Source organism: Rhopalosiphum padi, chromosome 4 (assembly GCF_020882245.1).
Source record: "Rhopalosiphum padi isolate XX-2018 chromosome 4, ASM2088224v1, whole genome shotgun sequence".
Classification (NCBI taxonomy): domain Eukaryota; kingdom Metazoa; phylum Arthropoda; class Insecta; order Hemiptera; family Aphididae; genus Rhopalosiphum; species Rhopalosiphum padi.
Window position 1 is genome coordinate 31,393,643 of NC_083600.1, and position 19,066 is coordinate 31,412,708.

At 27.7% G+C, this 19,066-nt stretch overlaps 1 protein-coding gene across 1 annotated transcript in view; it reads right to left on the reverse strand.

Annotated features, from left to right (window-relative positions):
* LOC132930121 (neurotrimin-like) overlaps positions 1–19,066 on the reverse strand; it is a 171,030-nt gene that overhangs the window by 22,229 nt on the left and 129,735 nt on the right. The window contains exons 7-8 of the mRNA XM_060995802.1: positions 5,400–5,552; positions 2,979–3,026 (exon numbers count right to left, since the gene is read on the reverse strand). Coding sequence (XP_060851785.1) covers positions 2,979–3,026; positions 5,400–5,552 — 201 coding nt within the window. The remainder of the gene's footprint in view (positions 1–2,978; positions 3,027–5,399; positions 5,553–19,066) is intronic.

A 19,066-nucleotide genomic window follows, 5' to 3' on the forward strand; every position in this document is an offset into this window, starting at 1 on the left:
AAATCACCATAGCCTAAATGTTTTCGAACATATCACATCATATCTATTATCCTTAGTACACAGAGTTAAATAACTCATAACACACTCATTCGAATTTTGATTTAAACACATCGAAATTTAAAAAATAAAAAATATATATCCACCAAACAATTTGCTGTAGAAAATGAAAGAACACATTTCATTTGAAAAACAGAAGTTTGTACTTCACATAATATACTCCTTAAGTATTACGAAAAATCTCGAGAATTTAAAAGTATGATCCTTAGGTATATTTAAAAATTCCAAAAATCAGTTCTTGAATAACTGCATTATTGAAGAAAAAAGGGGGTGATCGTGTTTGGTGAATCATTCTGTATACTCTACCTCTACTATCACGTGCCTATATATATACGGAACGTGTTCGAAAACCCCCATTAGATCATGTTGGAAACGATCGAGACCGCTGAAATGTTTTATTCAACTGCCACCGCACCCTCTCCGCACCGTCGAAACCGTACACTAGTCATATTCTAGACTAAATCGCTTTATTTTGGACGTGTGCGGCCAAAACAATAGAGACCATCAATATCTGCTCCTTTGCCGTTACCTTCATCTCTTTCTCTTGTATAGGTAGATATATCGTAGGTATATATCGTAGGTATATACGTATATATATTATATTTATTCGTTGATCTTGTATAAATAATTTACAACTGCGTTGCGGTGATTCGATAGGATCCAAGATGATATATATTTATATAAAACGACGAAACGCGATGATGACGACTACGGGGACAATCACGGATGATAGTGAAAACCAAGGAGGAAATCCAGCGAGAAGTCGATGTTTCTGAGGTGTGGTTATGGATTCGGAAAGGGGACCGCGTTCGTAATATTGTAAAATTAAAATTAAAATAGGTAACAAAAACGCGTTTCAAAATCATACACGTGTTTATATTTGTTTTTCAAGCATGTCGAGTATTTTTTGACGATCGTACGAATAAGTATATCATATTTGTGTCAAAGGCAAATTAAAAAAATTAATCTTTTCACAAAAAAATTACGTCTTTTCACTTTTCAGTGTGGTAACTCATGTAAAATTATTTATATTTTTTTCACTACAATACCACGTAACAATATTGTATAGATCAACAGTAGATGGATTTTTTTTAGAAACAAAAAATAACTTATTATCATAAAATATATTATTATATTTTTATAATATTTTATTGTTGCTATCGTGCAATTTTATTGTTTTTTTTTATAGTGATACTCATTAAATACAAAGTGCTTTTAATAATTGTTTATACTGGGACTGGACGTCAGTAACTTATTAATTACAACATTAATTTACCTAATTAATTATGATAAGATGATAGTTGAATAGTTGATTTAATTTTAAATTTGTTTTCGTTGTTTGTATTGTATTATATTCAATTATTAACGAACGAACGATTTTATATTCTATGTAAAATATTATATAAAAATTAGTGTACAAGGCCGATAAATTCGCGTGTTTACATTGTATAATATTATAAATCATTGTATATAATTTTTTCGAACTTTAAATGGAAAATAGCACTGCGTGTAGACGTTTTTATGAAAAAGAAATTCGATTAAATTAATTACGTAAATGAAGTTAATTTGGTTAAACAATTATGGTAGGTACGAAAAATTGTAATAATTAGTAGGTACTAATATTTTATTTGACCAAGTAGTGTATAATAATATTATAATTAATAGGGTAAAATATATAAAAAGTACGAAAGTACTATAAAAAAAATGTGTATGTATAATTTATTCATACCAATTGATATAAATAAAAGTTAGGGGTATTTTATGACTATTTTTATGTAAAAAAAGATGAATTTTCCAAATTTTTGGCAATACATTTTACATATTTTAAGAGCGTTTATTATCAAACAACAAATATGGACATAATATTATATTTTTATAACTTCTTACCATTGTTCCCCCACCTCATAGTCATCCTAGTCGTTTTGTGCGACAGAAGCATCGTTATGACGTATTTTTCGTACTATAATGTTTCAACAACAATAATTATATAAAAACAAGTGTGACTACATAATATATGTTATGCTCGTACGTCTTAGAGTGCTTCTATACACGGCGAATGTAATTGTAAAAATAAAACGTGAAATGTAACAATTCAAGACTCTTGAATTCTCCTCCATTGTCTTAGTCATGGTCCAAGGGTTCATCCAAACCAAAGGGTTTGTTTACTTTTTATTTATAACGAATATTATCTATATTACATGCATGTAATATAATAAAATATATACTCATCAATTAAGTTTATTTTATTTTTGATTGCACGCTGATTCATCCCATATTGGTAATATTTGAAATATCGTGATACAGTATCCAATTATTTAATCCATTTATATCAATTAACAAATACAATATGCGTCGTTTCAATAAAAAATTATAATAACATGTTAATATATTATGTTTTACATAAAACAATAATTTAGTTGGTATCCATTAATCTTCTTAAGACATAGTTATGTACGAGTAATCGAGGTGTTTATCAAGTAAGCATGCTTATTGACAATTTTTCCTTTATTTGTGAATTTATTCAAATTACAAATGCTATCATTTTTAATAAATTAATTATTAAATGATAAAAGTGAGGTTAGAATGCTTTGTAAATTATCCTATATATTTAGAGAGTCTGTGACTAATATCTTATACTCGTGGTTTGTATTTTTTTCAATGTTCATGAAGAAATATTAATGGGTATTTTATGTTTTATTGTTTTGATCCTCAAAAACATAATATAAACGGTATTTTTTGTCGAGATGTGCATTAAAAAAAATATTTTACTTGTAATCGTTATTGTTGTATCAGTAACGCTTTAAGTAAAACCATGAATACACGTATTTCACATCAATATCGAGTAACTGCTGCACTCGTATTATAGTATAGTATGACTATAATAGTATTTGTAGTATAGTAAATAAAAAGTTGTTACTTACATCTGTGCTTGGGTCGCGTAGTGCTGTGTGCGCCGTTATTAGCCACTTCTATATTTTATGAAAAAAAAAACATTTTTAGTTAAAAACATTATTAAGAATATCTGCTAATTTAAAATTATAAAAAAATAATAGGGGTTTTTCAACTGGCACTGATTGTACAATTTTATAGTAATACCGTTTTCGTTGAAAATAGAAATGATAATAAAAACTATTTTATGAAATAAAATCAATTTACTGATGCATGTGTTACTCGTGCACTTTTACTGGGTTATGCATATACATATATTATACATAGTGTCTATAACCGTGTAAACTTGTTTATTGCCATTGGTTTACACATCGAAGTGCTATATTATAACTGCAAAAGGGTTAATCGAAACGAGTCGAGTAGAATCCCATGCATTCTAAATAAAATCAATCAACACCGAGTTAGATTCTAGTAAATGTGCTAAGAGTTTTCATTTAATGTTCAATGGTTTATATTTTTAGTTTTAATAAAACTCAGATTTAGTGCAAAAAGTTTTAAGTCGTTTTTTCCACTGTTCTGAAAGTCAGTTTTAGTTTTTGACATTATAATTGTTATAATATTTATAACGGCTTATTTAAAATTGTTTTTATTACTATTTGTATGCAGCATTAAGTTATATTATTAATATTTACTATCTTAATTTTAAAATATGATATTTTAATAATACTCTAAGCATTGTACAAGGTAATTCACCAAGTATGATCATTGCTCATTCATATTTTTTCTCAAATTCAAATGTTTTATATAGGTTTTACATTTTTATACCATTTAAAGACTCTCGTGTGACAATATACATTTTTTTAACCATAACACCTATATATTCTGACCCTGTTATCATTGATTCATCATTCTTGATATAAACAAAGTTAAAAAAATTCAAAAATATTCTTTTAAATTTCGATTTATATAAATTAACATTTTTTATAAAAGATTATTTGATAATTAATTTTTAAGGAATAAGTGTGATTTCCGTTTTAAAAAAAATTAAATTTTTCACTAAAGGATCATCATTTATTCAAAATGATTCCTGTATGAAACCTAAGAAATTATTTTAAAATATGACCTATAAAAAGTTTATTTTTAATTGTTAAAGATAATATTTGGAATTGTAGATACTGCTGCCATTATGAAGTAAAATAAACTAAGATGTAATTCTATGAAATTAAATTATATTATACTTCTTAATAAAATATAATTATGATTTTAGAATTTGATTTTGGTCTTGAATATTAATGGTTTATATAGACGTTGATTATCTGTTTGGCAATACAACAATAACATTTAAAATTAAAAAAAAAAAAACGAATTATGTTTTATATCGAAGGTTATAGAGTACTATTTTCGAAAATCCTATTATCATTATAATTTCCATCAGTATAATATTAGCATTATAACTGTTATGAATAGTCAAATAAAATGCAAATTTCAAATGAGCGATTAACAACGTTAACGCGATTAAAACCTATAATCATGATATAACAATATTAAAACAAATGATAAATCATAATGAATTCGATTGTACACACGCGATGTCTAATACAACGGTAAAAATAAAATCTAATATACTGATAATAATAATATAAAGTATTGAATAATCGTATCGGTAATTAAACATTTTTGATTTGTTATATTATAATTATTTTGAATCATAATGTTTCAACTTCCATTTTTATTAATTATTAATGCACGTACAATTTTTATATTAAATCATAATCAACTAGTTAATTAGTTTACTAGTTACTCCAACGCGTTTTATAATACAAGACCAGATATTATTATTATTATTTTTTTAATATGGTTTTTAATAACTTTGGGCCGAACGCATTAAAACGTCTTTTTTTAAACGCATTTTGACTCTTTGTACTGAATAGGCATTCCTATGAGTAAAACCCGCATCAAACGCGCGGTTCGTTGATTTTTTTCCCCTTAAAGCTTTAAACCAGATTTATTTTTGTCGAATTCAACTAAAAACTCAAACAGAAGATTTGTATACATAATATTATAATTTATAATAATTATTATAGATAAAATGGAATGTCAGCATTTCTTACCAACCATAATTCATTTTTACGTAACATTATTAAAATTATATTTTACATAAACCTATTATTATTTTATTTGTACATATTATAGTCATTTAATATATTATTACATTTTAAAATATAATCAATGAATCGTTTATGATTTTTATACGAAATATTTCTGTTTTAAACCTATATAGTTATTTAATTTACTTAGTTAATAGTTATATTACTTCTCTGTCTCTATATGTTTTCGAATGTGTATAAAATTAAACAAGTTTAAAAAAACTACCGTTACGTTTTATTTGACTTTAATATGCTTCGTAAAAAAATCATATTAAATAATAATTTCGTTTAAAAACATACACTTACGGTATATTTTTATTGTGCCATCTGTGTCTCCGAGTGCGTTTCTCGACAAACATTTGTACGTGCCGTAATCTTCGACAGTAACAGACTTAATTGTGAGTTTCATTCGCGTTTTATATTGTTCAGTGACAAACTCTTCTGGTTCATATTTTTCTCCTGGAAATTAAATTACAAATTTTATAAATAAGACTTTTCCTTTTAAGATTGTTACAAACAATGTGGGTTATAATATTATAACGACTCGATGTTTGTAAAGTCTAATATAGTTTTATTAAAATGAGGCGCAGAAACAATTTAAGAATAAAGAATCTAATACTTATTATGATATCTTTATTTTTCAAAATTGCTTTTCATTTTGGATTACGACTTGTTTACTAGAATAATAATAATCGAATGGAAATACACAAATTTATATTTGTATATAAACCATATTGGTATATATCGTATATCATCAAAATTAGTACGGCTATATGACATATTCGAAGGTAGATACAATGTAATAAATACATTTAATTATTTAAAACATTTCTTTTTTTTAAATGTTTAACAATTTGCTTTAATTTTGAATGTTTAAATAGTTTATTTTAAATGTTCAGTTTGTTCAAACGTAAAAATATGTATAACATTAAACATCTTAATATACGATCGGTTGTTAGTAATATATTATTATAATAACATAAAGAAAACGAAGCGTTATAATTTGAAAATATGTTCACGAGTTGGAATATTGCAATATGTATATAGTATACATTTATTAAGTGCACCAGCTTTCTAAGTGAAGTATACCATCTTTATACCAGTGTTGTTGATTTGACTTTATAAACAGAATAAATTACTTACTCAATTAGCATATTATTTGTTTGGAATAAAATAAGACAAGATGTATGTTATAATGATTAATGTAATATGACGTACTAATATTTTCATTCTCGTACAATTTTGATTACAATCTTACTGTCTGAAACTCTACAAATATGATCACTTGAAAATGTGCAAGAGTACATTATGTTATTAAAATATTAAAATATTGAATGATGTAAAATGTATTCATCAAGATTTATTGGATTAGATTGTAAATGTATTATCTATAAATAACAAGGAATTTATAACATTGAATGATTTCAAATTAAGACGTAAATAGTATAAATTTACCTACATTTCAATAACAAGAATGATATAAATAATATTACATACTGTAATATTTATTTTATTATAATTTATAAATGATAAGTAGTATTATCAATATTAAAAATATGATAAATCTATTCAGCGCGTGCGTACACACACATATATACACATTCATATATTATATATACCTACCAATTTACAAAACGCTGTACACGTTATAGAGATTGCATTTAGGACGCTAATTTGTCTTCTTTTACCTGTGTGTAGGATAGTAGTTTTCTACTAATATAAGACTGATAACTGATAAGGATTATATATAGGATAGATTATCCTGGGAGGAACTCAGTTAAAATCGTACTTGATCATTTGTCCTTACATTTAGAGTAACTACATAGAAAATCAACAAACTGCCTCTTCAAATAGTAAAGTAAGTGTCATTTATATTATATATATATTTTTTTTTTACCCTTTTCGCACTACCCAACAACGTGTTCACTCACTCAACAAAACATGGTACTGAAAATTATTAAATTCCTTGTATAACTCAGAATAAAAACGTTTTAAATTAAAAAGAATTAATTATGAAATTACTTAAGTATTTATTTTAAATTATTAATAGAGCAATGCATACATTTTTTTTTGTTCAAAACGTTTTTTTAACCAATAAAATCTTGTAAAATTGGATAGTTGAACAAAGTTTCTACATCAAAGAAATGTTGAAAACTTTTTGAATAAAAACAAATAAATTAAAAATATCGGCCGATAATCGATAGCCGATGATTGGTAGTGATTACGATAACTGTTAATATTTAATTATCAGTAAATAAATAGTGATTATACTACATAAACTGTTCTGTCTATGTACTAAGCAAAACAACTGCTCAATATAAAGGTTTTATTTAAATTATTTTTTAGTGCTACGTTAGTTTCTTCTGACAAAATAAAAATAATAATATGTTTACATGTTTACATCTTGTTTAACATAATCATAAAACATCAGTTAAACTCTAATATTGTCGTATACTTGCACGTATTTTAATAAAGAACGTGAGTGATATAATATAATATTATAATTTATGATGTCCCACGTTTAGTTTTTTTTACTCCGTAAGTATTTTAATACACAACTGTTATAGTCGTGTAAAAAATAAATCCCAAAACAAAAGTGAACAAATATCAATGCATCCAAAATGCTAATTATGGATAAATTATTTTTTTATAATTTGACAGTTATTTGTATATACATTATGTTTAATAATGATGATGACGTAGTACATATATTGAGTTATGTTGTTGCGTTGAACTATATTTGAATTCAAAATGAAACTCTTCACAACCATGTAAAAAGTCTGTATGTAAGTATATACGCTATCATTTATTACACTAGTAACAGCAATAACGATATTGTCAAAAAGTTTGCGTTGCACGTCTTCATAACGTCAACCACTTAGATAATAATTATTCTTAAAAGCTGAGCAGACATGTGCGGACGGCACATGGCTATACTAAATGCCGCCAAGGTAGGAACATTAATAAAACACGAAATGCGGCAAAGTATTCCTCGGCTTGCTTCTCTATTTGAACGTCACGACATTAAATAACGTGATATAAAAATGAATTTGTATCACGCGAGTTTGTATCAAGTCTTCCCCCACCCACTGTTTAAACGTGTTCCGGTTAAGTCACGATAAAATACACACTTTGGTCGGTTGACAGGATATAATTTACACTGCAAAGATAAAACTTTCAGTCGAAAGTATACATAATATAATATTATTATGTTATGCACAATGTACATGCGTATGCACAATGCACGAGTATGTGTGAATTATTATACAAAATATAATGCATTTATACAAAAATTCATCGTATGCGTTTTATAGAAATTTAGATTCGTTCATATTATGCGTGTAAGTATGCTGTATGGTGAACAGTTAAGTATTTTTATATTATATAAAATTATTATATTATAAAATATTATAATATTCAATGTTTGAAATATTTAATAAAATCAAAAGAGCAATGTCCAACTTGAAAAAATATATAATTATATTATATAAGTACATTAGATAGAAACAGAATATAATTTACAAGAAACATTTAATTTTAAAATTACTATTAATATTTATTCTACGTGGCAAAGTCGTATTATGTTTTTCATTTTAAAATGTTAATGGTATAGCACTCCATACTTATAAGTTACATATTATATATAAGGTTATAGTTATAAATACTCTTTTGATGCTTTAGGAACGAATTTGTATGCCATTAAAAAATAATATTAATATTATTATAAACTGAAATCTATGATAAAACTAAAAAAGTTTCATGTTTAATTGATTAAGAGTAATCGTATAAATTTGTCAAAAAAAGTATTATTAATTTTGTATAATATGATATTATATGAACCTTATTTAAATTTTAAATTTTAAACTTTGTTGAAAAAGAAACAAATTAAAATGGTCCTGTTAGGATTTTAAAATACAATTTTTACACAGTTCACAGAAGAAATTTAAGTTTATTATTATGAAGCGTTCATATAGGTAATTTAATCCCCAAGAAATGAAAACCTAGTCGCAAAATAGAAAAGGAAAATAACTTAAACGTACTTATATTTTACAAAATAATAATAATTAAGAGGTATTAAACTAATGATGTTTAAAAAGTTATAAATTTAAAATGTTATAGACTATACAATATTCTATTATTATTATAAGTAAGTTACTCGTCATAAAATGGGATGTATAACAATATAATTTAATATTAAACTTATTTTTCTTAACTCTTTTTTAAAGTATTTTCCAAAGTAAGAATATTTTCAATAAATATTTAAATCTTTACCTTACGAATTCTATATAATATTTCTTAACATATTATAATAACATGATATTACATTTTTATTTTAATCTTTTAGTATTTAGTAATTATTTTATTAATATTAAAATTGTAACAAAATCAAAATAATTGAAACTGAAGTATTTGGACTCTTTAACTGATAAATGTGTATATAGTACAATAAAATATTACATATTAAAAATCCATTCTTCACTTCTGTAATATCAACCTTTGAGTAAATGTGACCTTTTGTTTGTTTGTTTTGTTTTTATGGAAATATTATTGGTATTATCACTAGTAAAAATCACATAAATAGATTTGAATAAGGGACTGAATAATTTTCGTAAAATGATTCTCTTAAAGTCATGATAAATATTTTACGTAAATAAAATGGACAGATTGAATGTTGTAAGATAACCGAATAGATAATATTTTAATTTTCATTATAAAATTTATATTTTTAATACGATAACAACATAAGCCTATTTTCGTATTATATATCTAATATCTATACATCTAAATTCTAATATATATAGTTGCACACACTATATCACTATAAATGCGTTTATAGGTAGGTCAACGAACGATAAAAAGGCGAAAATAAAAAGTGCACAAATTCAAAACAAACACGCAAGACATAAAAATGACCAACTTTATATCGGAGTTGTTAAAATCGCCACGGCCATTTCTGGTTGACGTAGTCCGTGTCCACTGTCGACAATATTTTACTTCGCTTGAAGTCATGAATAAGCAAACCAAAAACGAGATCGGGAAACTTTCTCAAGGGACGAATAGTATATACACTACACTTTTCCAAAGACCACCTCCTCTGTTATATATAATTTATATACACACCCAAAGGCCAAAATATATAAGAAAATTACAATTGACCACTTGAAAACGTATATACTGCTTCACATAGCATATAAATATATATATACTTATATTATTAGTTATATATGTATATATATATACACTCATATATACACTTTTGGCAACTGTATACGAATTTCCAAATCGTTATTTTTATTTATTTTTCAACACTCAACTCCGCGGGTATCACATGATTCATGTACGTCGACCATCCTATATTATATACCTATACATGCGTATAATATTATTACAGCGTCGACGGCGGCGTCGTGCCAACGAATTACAACAATTTCATTCTTTTTGCCATTCGTATTGTCTGCACCGCACACCACGGCCACTTATCGAGATAATCGAACTCGAGTATCGCACTCATTCGATAGTTAAATCTCGAATTAGTAATTCCATATTATATACACCAAATAAATAAGTGAAATACGATTTTTTAATGCACACAACTTAAACACCGCACATGTACCGAGCACATAATATAATAATATTTCTTTTTTCCATTGTTATTACACATTATTATTATATCCAATCAACGTAATCAATCTTCTTTAAATCCCTCTCCAGACTATCTTTTTCTCACTCTTTGTAAATAAAATATTATACACTTATATACATACTTGTGGTAATTTTTTTTCTCTTGCACATTCTGCACGTTTGTTTATCGACACCCTCAATCATACCATTACACACACACACACACACACACACACACACACACACACACACACACACACACACACATACATACGCATACACACTGTTTCAACTCGTCCCCATATTCGACTCTTATATAATATTGTTATATTATATATAGATATTCTCTTTAGAAATTTATTATTTCCGATCGATCAAATTTCCTGACAATTGAATTATCGTAATTTAACGTACGGTAGCAAAATACGCTACTTCTAAACTTCACTTAGATTTATATAAACATTTCAAATGTTATGTTCTCATATTATAAATTATTTTCGATCTGATTGTCTACTTCATTATTTAACTCCTCGTGAAGAACATTGTTTAGATTTACAATAAAATGATCGATTTTGTGGCCATATATACGGCACCCACTACAATCTGTCTTGCAACAGACAATCGTATCGATCTACGTCAATTAAGATTTCATAACACTATATCAAAAATAAACTTTGAAAAATGATAAATTTTTCAATTTTATTTCTCATTCCAAAGTGATTTTAAGCGAAAAACAATTGTACCTATGAGTAGTTCATATATATATTATATAATAATATGAGAATTGCATATAATTGATAAAATAATATACAATATAGTAGAAATGCTCTATTTGTATGTGTGTTGAGAGGGAGGGGTTTCGGAGAGACTGATTATTTTAAACTATTTTTCTTTATATTTTAAGGGTACTCATACTAATTATTTGCATTCGAATGGATAAATGTTACTTACTTGGTACATAATAGATATTAAAATTCGATTTGGTAACAGTTATGAATTACGATTTAAGAAAATGTAAATTAGTATACATTTAATAAATTAAAATCATTTTTAATGTAATTTACAGACTATTGTAGAAAACTATTTATTTTAAACAGTTATAAGTCGTTTGTTACTGGTAAACTCGTAAATACAGGTATCAATGCACCATTGTAATCAATCATTCGACAACGTTGTTGTACTACAAGTTAGGTTGAATTCAATTATTGCAATAAGGAAAGCCAACTTTATTCGAATCTTTAGTTCTTCCTCTTTTTATTTTTCCGATTCCAGCACTATATCATATCACATAATATAGTCTATATCGTTGTAATATTATTGCAATCGTCAGACGAATAAGAGGCGTAGTATATGATAACGTGACTCGTACGCCTATTGAACACTCGGAAGCGTATAATAATTTTGAAGGTAAATATGTTATGTATTATAATATACTACACACACACCACGACCACGGTATATACCTGTTATCGTATGTATACACGTATAATATAATATCGTGATACTATATTATATTTTATCGTTTATGTAAGGTTATTTTTGCTAATTGATTCAATCAAAACGGTAGCAACCAATTATAATACCACCCACCACTCGTCCATATTATTACAATATATTGCCGACCACGCCAGATTCACTTTTGGCCACCCTTCCCGGCGGTGCGCATAATATCAATCTGTTCCATTAGCAAATTAATATATATATATGTATAATTTGTGTTGTAAAGGGCGGTGTAATATAGTGTGTTAAAATATACGTATATGTGCGTAATATATTGTATATATGGTATAATAGGCATGCACGTGAAGAGTATAATATATTAGTAGTGGGAGAACGGAACAGCGGCGGCGGCGGCGGTACGTCTCACCCCATTTGTCGCCGTCTGAGGGTTGGTGTGTTATAATTGCGGGCCCGTTTTGATTTTTCCCCTATATTGACTCGGGTATACGCTACACGGGTGAATTCCTCGTATTATTGTTATTATTAATATTGTTATCGTTATCGACCGAACGTGGACGAAAAGTCGGCTCTGCCGATTGTCGTCGTCGTCATACATTCACCCACGAAAAACCGAGCGGTACAACCGGCGAAGCGGGTTAGATCTTCACCCCCAAGAGACTTCGACGAAGGAGGGGAAAAAAATTAACGTCACATAGCGTACGTCAGCGACCGGTTGGCGTGTGTGGTGTCGGCGATGGTGGCGCGAGGGATTTTTTTCGCTATTGTTATGTTCGTCCGCTCTACTGACGTTTTTTTTTCGTTTTTTTTTTTTTTTTGTCACTATTTTATGCTATATAATATAATATGTAGTGTGTGTCGCGGCTGACTAACCCTTCGGCTCCCGAATATATTAAACTCGATTTAATATATTATTATTTTCTATTCTTTTTATTTTAATACGTCTGTCTTTTGCATAATTTTTTTTTACGCGTTCGGTTAACCGTAATAACCGACTTTACGTATATAATGCATTATTTTTTATATTATTACATGAGTGACTTTTTGTGTTTCCGTGGTCCCGCCGCCGTAATAATTACACACTGACGAAAACGTCGGTATCGTTCGGATTTGGATGTGACGAAGTAAAAACGAAAAACGGTGATTTAGTTTTCATTTTTTTCCATCCGAATAAATTTGCAAGTTATTTCCCAACACGCCATACGGAAGAATGGGCCATCGCGTAATTTACAAAGAAATTGATAAAATGTAGAAAATGTGGTTTCTTGGTTCTGTCGGTGAAATGTTACGATGAAGTCAATTTTTGCGATCACGCACATGTCGCACAAAGTCGAACTCTTTGTAATCGTGTCGAAAATAATTTTACTATACATTTGGTTTATTTATAAGTTATACGATGCTAAATACGTTTTTTTATACATTATTTACAGGGTAATAAATTATGATTCCCAATAACTATAAAATGCCTAACTAAAATAAACATGATTAATTTAAACGCTGCTTGGTTTGCGGCAGTTATTTAAAGGCTAACTTATATTTTTCCCGTGAAACAATAAAAGGCAAAATATACAAATTAAGTTTAATAAATAAATATAAACATCAAATAACGTGGGGTAATAAATATCGTCGAAAAATACCTCATTCTTTTGTTGTCATGTAATATTACAATTAGATTTGAGAAACGAGAAAACGTATATGTGTTCTTTTCGAATTGTTGACTTGTAGTCGTAGAAAACCTTAAAACCTTATTTATATGAATAGTATTCTATCATAAGATTATACTATCAATCATTCTACCACGCAGTTATTTTAATTTAAAATGAATATTCTCTAGCAGTCTAAATGTAGAATCAAAAAGGTCGAAGCTTATTGTAATCGACTAAAATAAAAAGTTAACACAAAGAAAAAAATATATTATATATTTTTACTATTTGCAGAAATTATAATAATATATGAAACATAATATTATTCAACGTATTTGGTATATTAGAATTTTATAATCTATACACTGCGAAATAAATACTAAAAATTGTATTTATATTAAATGATTGAACATTCAGAATCCAAAAAATAATTATAATGTTTAGATTGGTTATTATATAATATATTAAAGCATTGTCAGTCATAATAATAGCTCATTGCTAATAATTTATTCAATAAAATATAGATGTATCTATATAAAATAAATTAAAAAAATTGGTTATTTACGTAAAAACAAGTCTGCGATAAAAAAAAATCATTAAGAATTCACTCACGAGTCATGGATTGTTTGAATAGAAAATACATACATACCTAATTATAGGTAGGTTTTTAAAAATTAGATATAATTTAAATTTTTAATCGATTCTTCGGTATATAGGTAGCATTATAATTTTATTATAGTACATTTGGTATATCGTTGAAGACAAGCAACTCCGTATATCGACGACGACACGTCCATATTATAATGCTATGTATACATTTTTTATTCACTGCGCACGCACATGTAACATTTTCCGATTCGGAACTTTTAAATGCATAGACAACATATATTATTTTTTACCCTTTTTATCGTTCGCCCGCGAGTCCTAACTGCGTATAACCCGACATTATAAAAATAATATTATACCAGTATACCAGTATACATACTTAATTAAACAACGGGATGTGTAATTACATGACGAATATGGAATAGCACACGTTCATGATACGCCAGGTTAGCATATTATTATAATGCAACTTTGTTATGCTCGCTTTCTCAGAAGTTTCGTTTTTATTTTGAATCCCCCCAAAAAATGCTCACCTACGCTGTGTTGAGTCTGAGAAAAAACATATTGTTTACTTACACATTTTTAATTTTAAATTTTGAAACATAATATTTTACCAAAAACATATATTAATATCTAGTTTTGTTTTATCTATAAACATTTTAAGCATTCATGAACGAATATCATGATGACGATTGACGAGTAGTGCACCACGAGTCAAGTTTTTGCGCGCAGTACCCGTGCCCACTAGATTTTTCATTAGTCCTATTTAAACTTTAAAAGCTTATAAATAATAGGTTAACCATACCTAGTGAACCATATTGAGTTTTCCTATGTGTTATATACCTACTACCAGAAGAAATACTGTGTTTCTGTACCTACACATAATATGGGTAAAAATGCACACACGTTATTCACGAATAATATTCTTCACGGTTTATCTGGCGATCGTGGACAAGTAGACGGCATATTATTATATTATTATCTATACGGGTACAATAATATACTTTATACGCGCGTACACCTGTATATAGGTACATACTGAACAATGTTTATAAATTATGCGTTGGTGGATATTATATACGTTTCGTCGAAACGAGTAAGTTTCGAAATGCATCTTCTCACTGCTGCAGCAGCAGTCGTCTGTATGTATAGTGTATTACATATATTATTATGATAATAGCATATCAAATTATACGAATGTGTATGACTTGCATATATATATATATATATATATATATAGTATATATAGGTATCGAAATCGACTTCGCGGGGAATTTGAATTATGCACGACGTTTGGCACACACCGAGCGTACGAATATGTATGAGTGCTGCCGAGGAAATCCAAACACACCTAACCCGACCGATGACTCGCAATTAACACACGTACGCGTACAATGCCAAAACGATAGGTGGTAGGTAATATTATCGTATATGCATTTGGATGGTTGACGTAAACGACGAGATAATTTCATAGTTCAATACGACATAAACACACATAACACATGCTGTCAGAATAATTAATATATTATAGGAGGATATCTTGGCTAAATATCATAATTTCTCAGGCAACCTTACTTATTTTTTATTTTTATTTTTTGTTTATTGATACAGTTTCAAGAACTTGCCTTTTCTACTGTAAACTATTTAGCAGATTGTATTTTTTTTTGAAAATTCTGGTTCACTAGAACCACAATTTGAAAAAATAATTATCGAATTATTTGTCTTTGTGTACTAAGGAAATTAATTCTACGGTAATGAATCTGGAATATATGGTTGAACAAGTTCATTGATTCAGGTAAAAATGAAAATAGTAGTGATTATAGTGTTTGGTGAGTTATTGTCATTCTACATAATATCTTGTAATGTACACGACACTTGCCTCTATATAGTAGTAAGAATATTGTCAATACACCTTTGTTGAATACTTTTGTACTTTTATGTGTTTTTTTTTTTTACATAATTTAAATTCACTTTAATTTAATATTTTCGAAAACAAACCATTTATAAATAGAAATTCATTTTTTTTTTTTAGAAATGTCAATCCCAATATTCATATGTATAAATTAAAACGTGAAAGTAGTAGTAAACTGACATTTTTTTGAGTACTACCTACTTACTTAGTGTTACTCCACTTAGCTGAACGAAAGTTTAAATTCTTATAAAGGACTATTCGTTTGATATTCGATTTTTATTGGGTAATCAGATTCCTTAATAAAGTATTATAAATATCTATTTTTACACCTAACCTAACCTAGTAAATCACTACTACCAGAGTACCAACCACTTAATTTACTTGTTCAAGGTTATATTTTAATGTTTTTTTCTATTGAACAATAAAAGACCGAATCTTATAGAATATAGTTTAACGGAAGCGAGTATCAATAATGTCGGAAAAGAGAAAATATTATTTTAGAAAATCTATTTACTCGTACCGTTATCCGATATAATATTCAATTACATTTTTAAGATGATTCTATCTGAAATTTGGAAATTACCGTAACGCTATAATTTAATCGAATGGAAGAATAAGAAAAAGCGTTTAATTTCTTATAAGAAATAAGAAATAAAATGTTTACAAGCGTTATTATATTGGCAGTGATAAAAACAAGTAATTGAAAACATTAATAATTCTAGTATTTGACGATATATATTCGTATTCACGAATAAAATACTTCTTTCTTTACGTTTTTCGACAAATGGAAAATACTTACGATATTTCAAAAATCTATTAGTTTCAGAAGCTAAACATTTTATAACAACGCAATTGCAGTTTTTAGATCGATTGTGTGGAATTTCCTTTAAACACACACAAAAACAAATATTATGGAACAAGAAGAAAAAATAAATCTGCTAAACGATATCGGAATAAACAATACAAACGCACGAATACCACGAATAAAAATATAATTGAGTTATGCCTCGTTTTAGTTGAAAACGCTGCAATCCTGTGTTGGCGACATCGTGGTGTTTAATAATCCTTTGAGTGACGTCATAAACGCACACACACACATACGTATAAATGTTCACAACTCCTATTAATGATTTAATATGATATTCAATCGTTCAAACGAAGTCTCGTCGATGGCCGACTTACATACTGCTACGGTAGATCGACTTTGTGATACAATACTGTGGCACTGTACACACACGCACGGGGAAGGGAGGATAAATTGACAAGGACTCTGGACGATAATAGGGTGGTCCTGTCATTCCGGTGTTCGGCGTTTGAAACCTTATCTGGATGGTGCCAAAAATTGGGTGAAAAGGACGAGCAGGGCATATCGATGTGGTATATTTATGTGTATACGGCAAATCGGGTAGAAACGCGTACGAAGAGGATGCGGCGGTGACGTCTGAGCCAGAAGAGACTCGCGCGGACTGTTGCTGGCTGCTGTTTCTGCTGCAGGGATTTAACACGCTCCGGTGGACCGAGGGGAGAGATGCGAATAATGGCCGGGGTAAACGCAGTGCAAGTGACGCGCCCCCAGAATCCAAGACGAATATACACACACCGTTGTATGTGTTCTTATATATAGAATAAAATAAATCATATATTGTGCAATATATTTGTAACGTATACAACGACGTATTAACGTCAAAAGTAGTTTTTTTTGGAAAACCTTTTTATGCTAAAAAAAAAAAAAAAACGGTAGGTAGTATAAGACATGAGTACCGCTCTGCACATCAGGTGTCGAGTGAGTCACTGTTATAAGTCTGTTAAATTTAAATTCAAAAGTTTTTATGAATATCTAACTACAAATTCGTTATCAATTTTTTGTGATTTTGACGAATTTCGTCAAAATTTTAACTTCAAATGCATATAAAAAAAACTGTTCTTTTGTATTTTTAATATTTTTATACGAATATAAGAACATTTGTTATACATATCTCGTATTCAATTTTTAAGAATTTCTAACTAATAACTAGAAAAATTAAAAAAAAAAAATTGGAAATTTGTCCAACTGTAACCAAAAGTACCGCCATAGCAATAATGTCACGGTAATTATGTTAAAAATTCAATAAAATCATCATTTGGAAAACAAATATCGCATTATCTCTTTAAGTCTTAATAAATAAATAAAAAAAATAAATATTTAAACTATTAATTATTGACGATTGTGTAGTATTTTTTTTAAAATCGTAATATTTTTGTATTTCTAATTTTCTAACATGATTATCGTGACATTGTATAATTAGTTGAAATTGAAAATGATAATATGTAATATTTTACGTAAATAAACTTTATTATTGATCCATTTAAAATCATCACAATTCTTTTTTGTGTTCCTAAATGTATAGGTAATGTTGATTTTTTTTAGGTAATTTTAACCCAACCGTATATATTATTGTTAAATTTTAAGCTCAACATTTTTTTTAAGGCATTAAAGCAAGCAATCCAGATTGATGGATGGTGAGAATTCAACACGCTATTAAAACATTTATAGGTGGATAAATTTTTGGATAAATTCACATTTTATTTTATTATAATATTTTTGCTTGGATATTTTTCGATGATATTATGGTATGAAACCAATATTATAAAATTTAATTTCTAATGAACTGTTTACAATTATTTAAATATTGATTATTTAAATTAAACTAAAATATTAGAATATAAAATTAAAAACTTAAAATCTTTTGTAC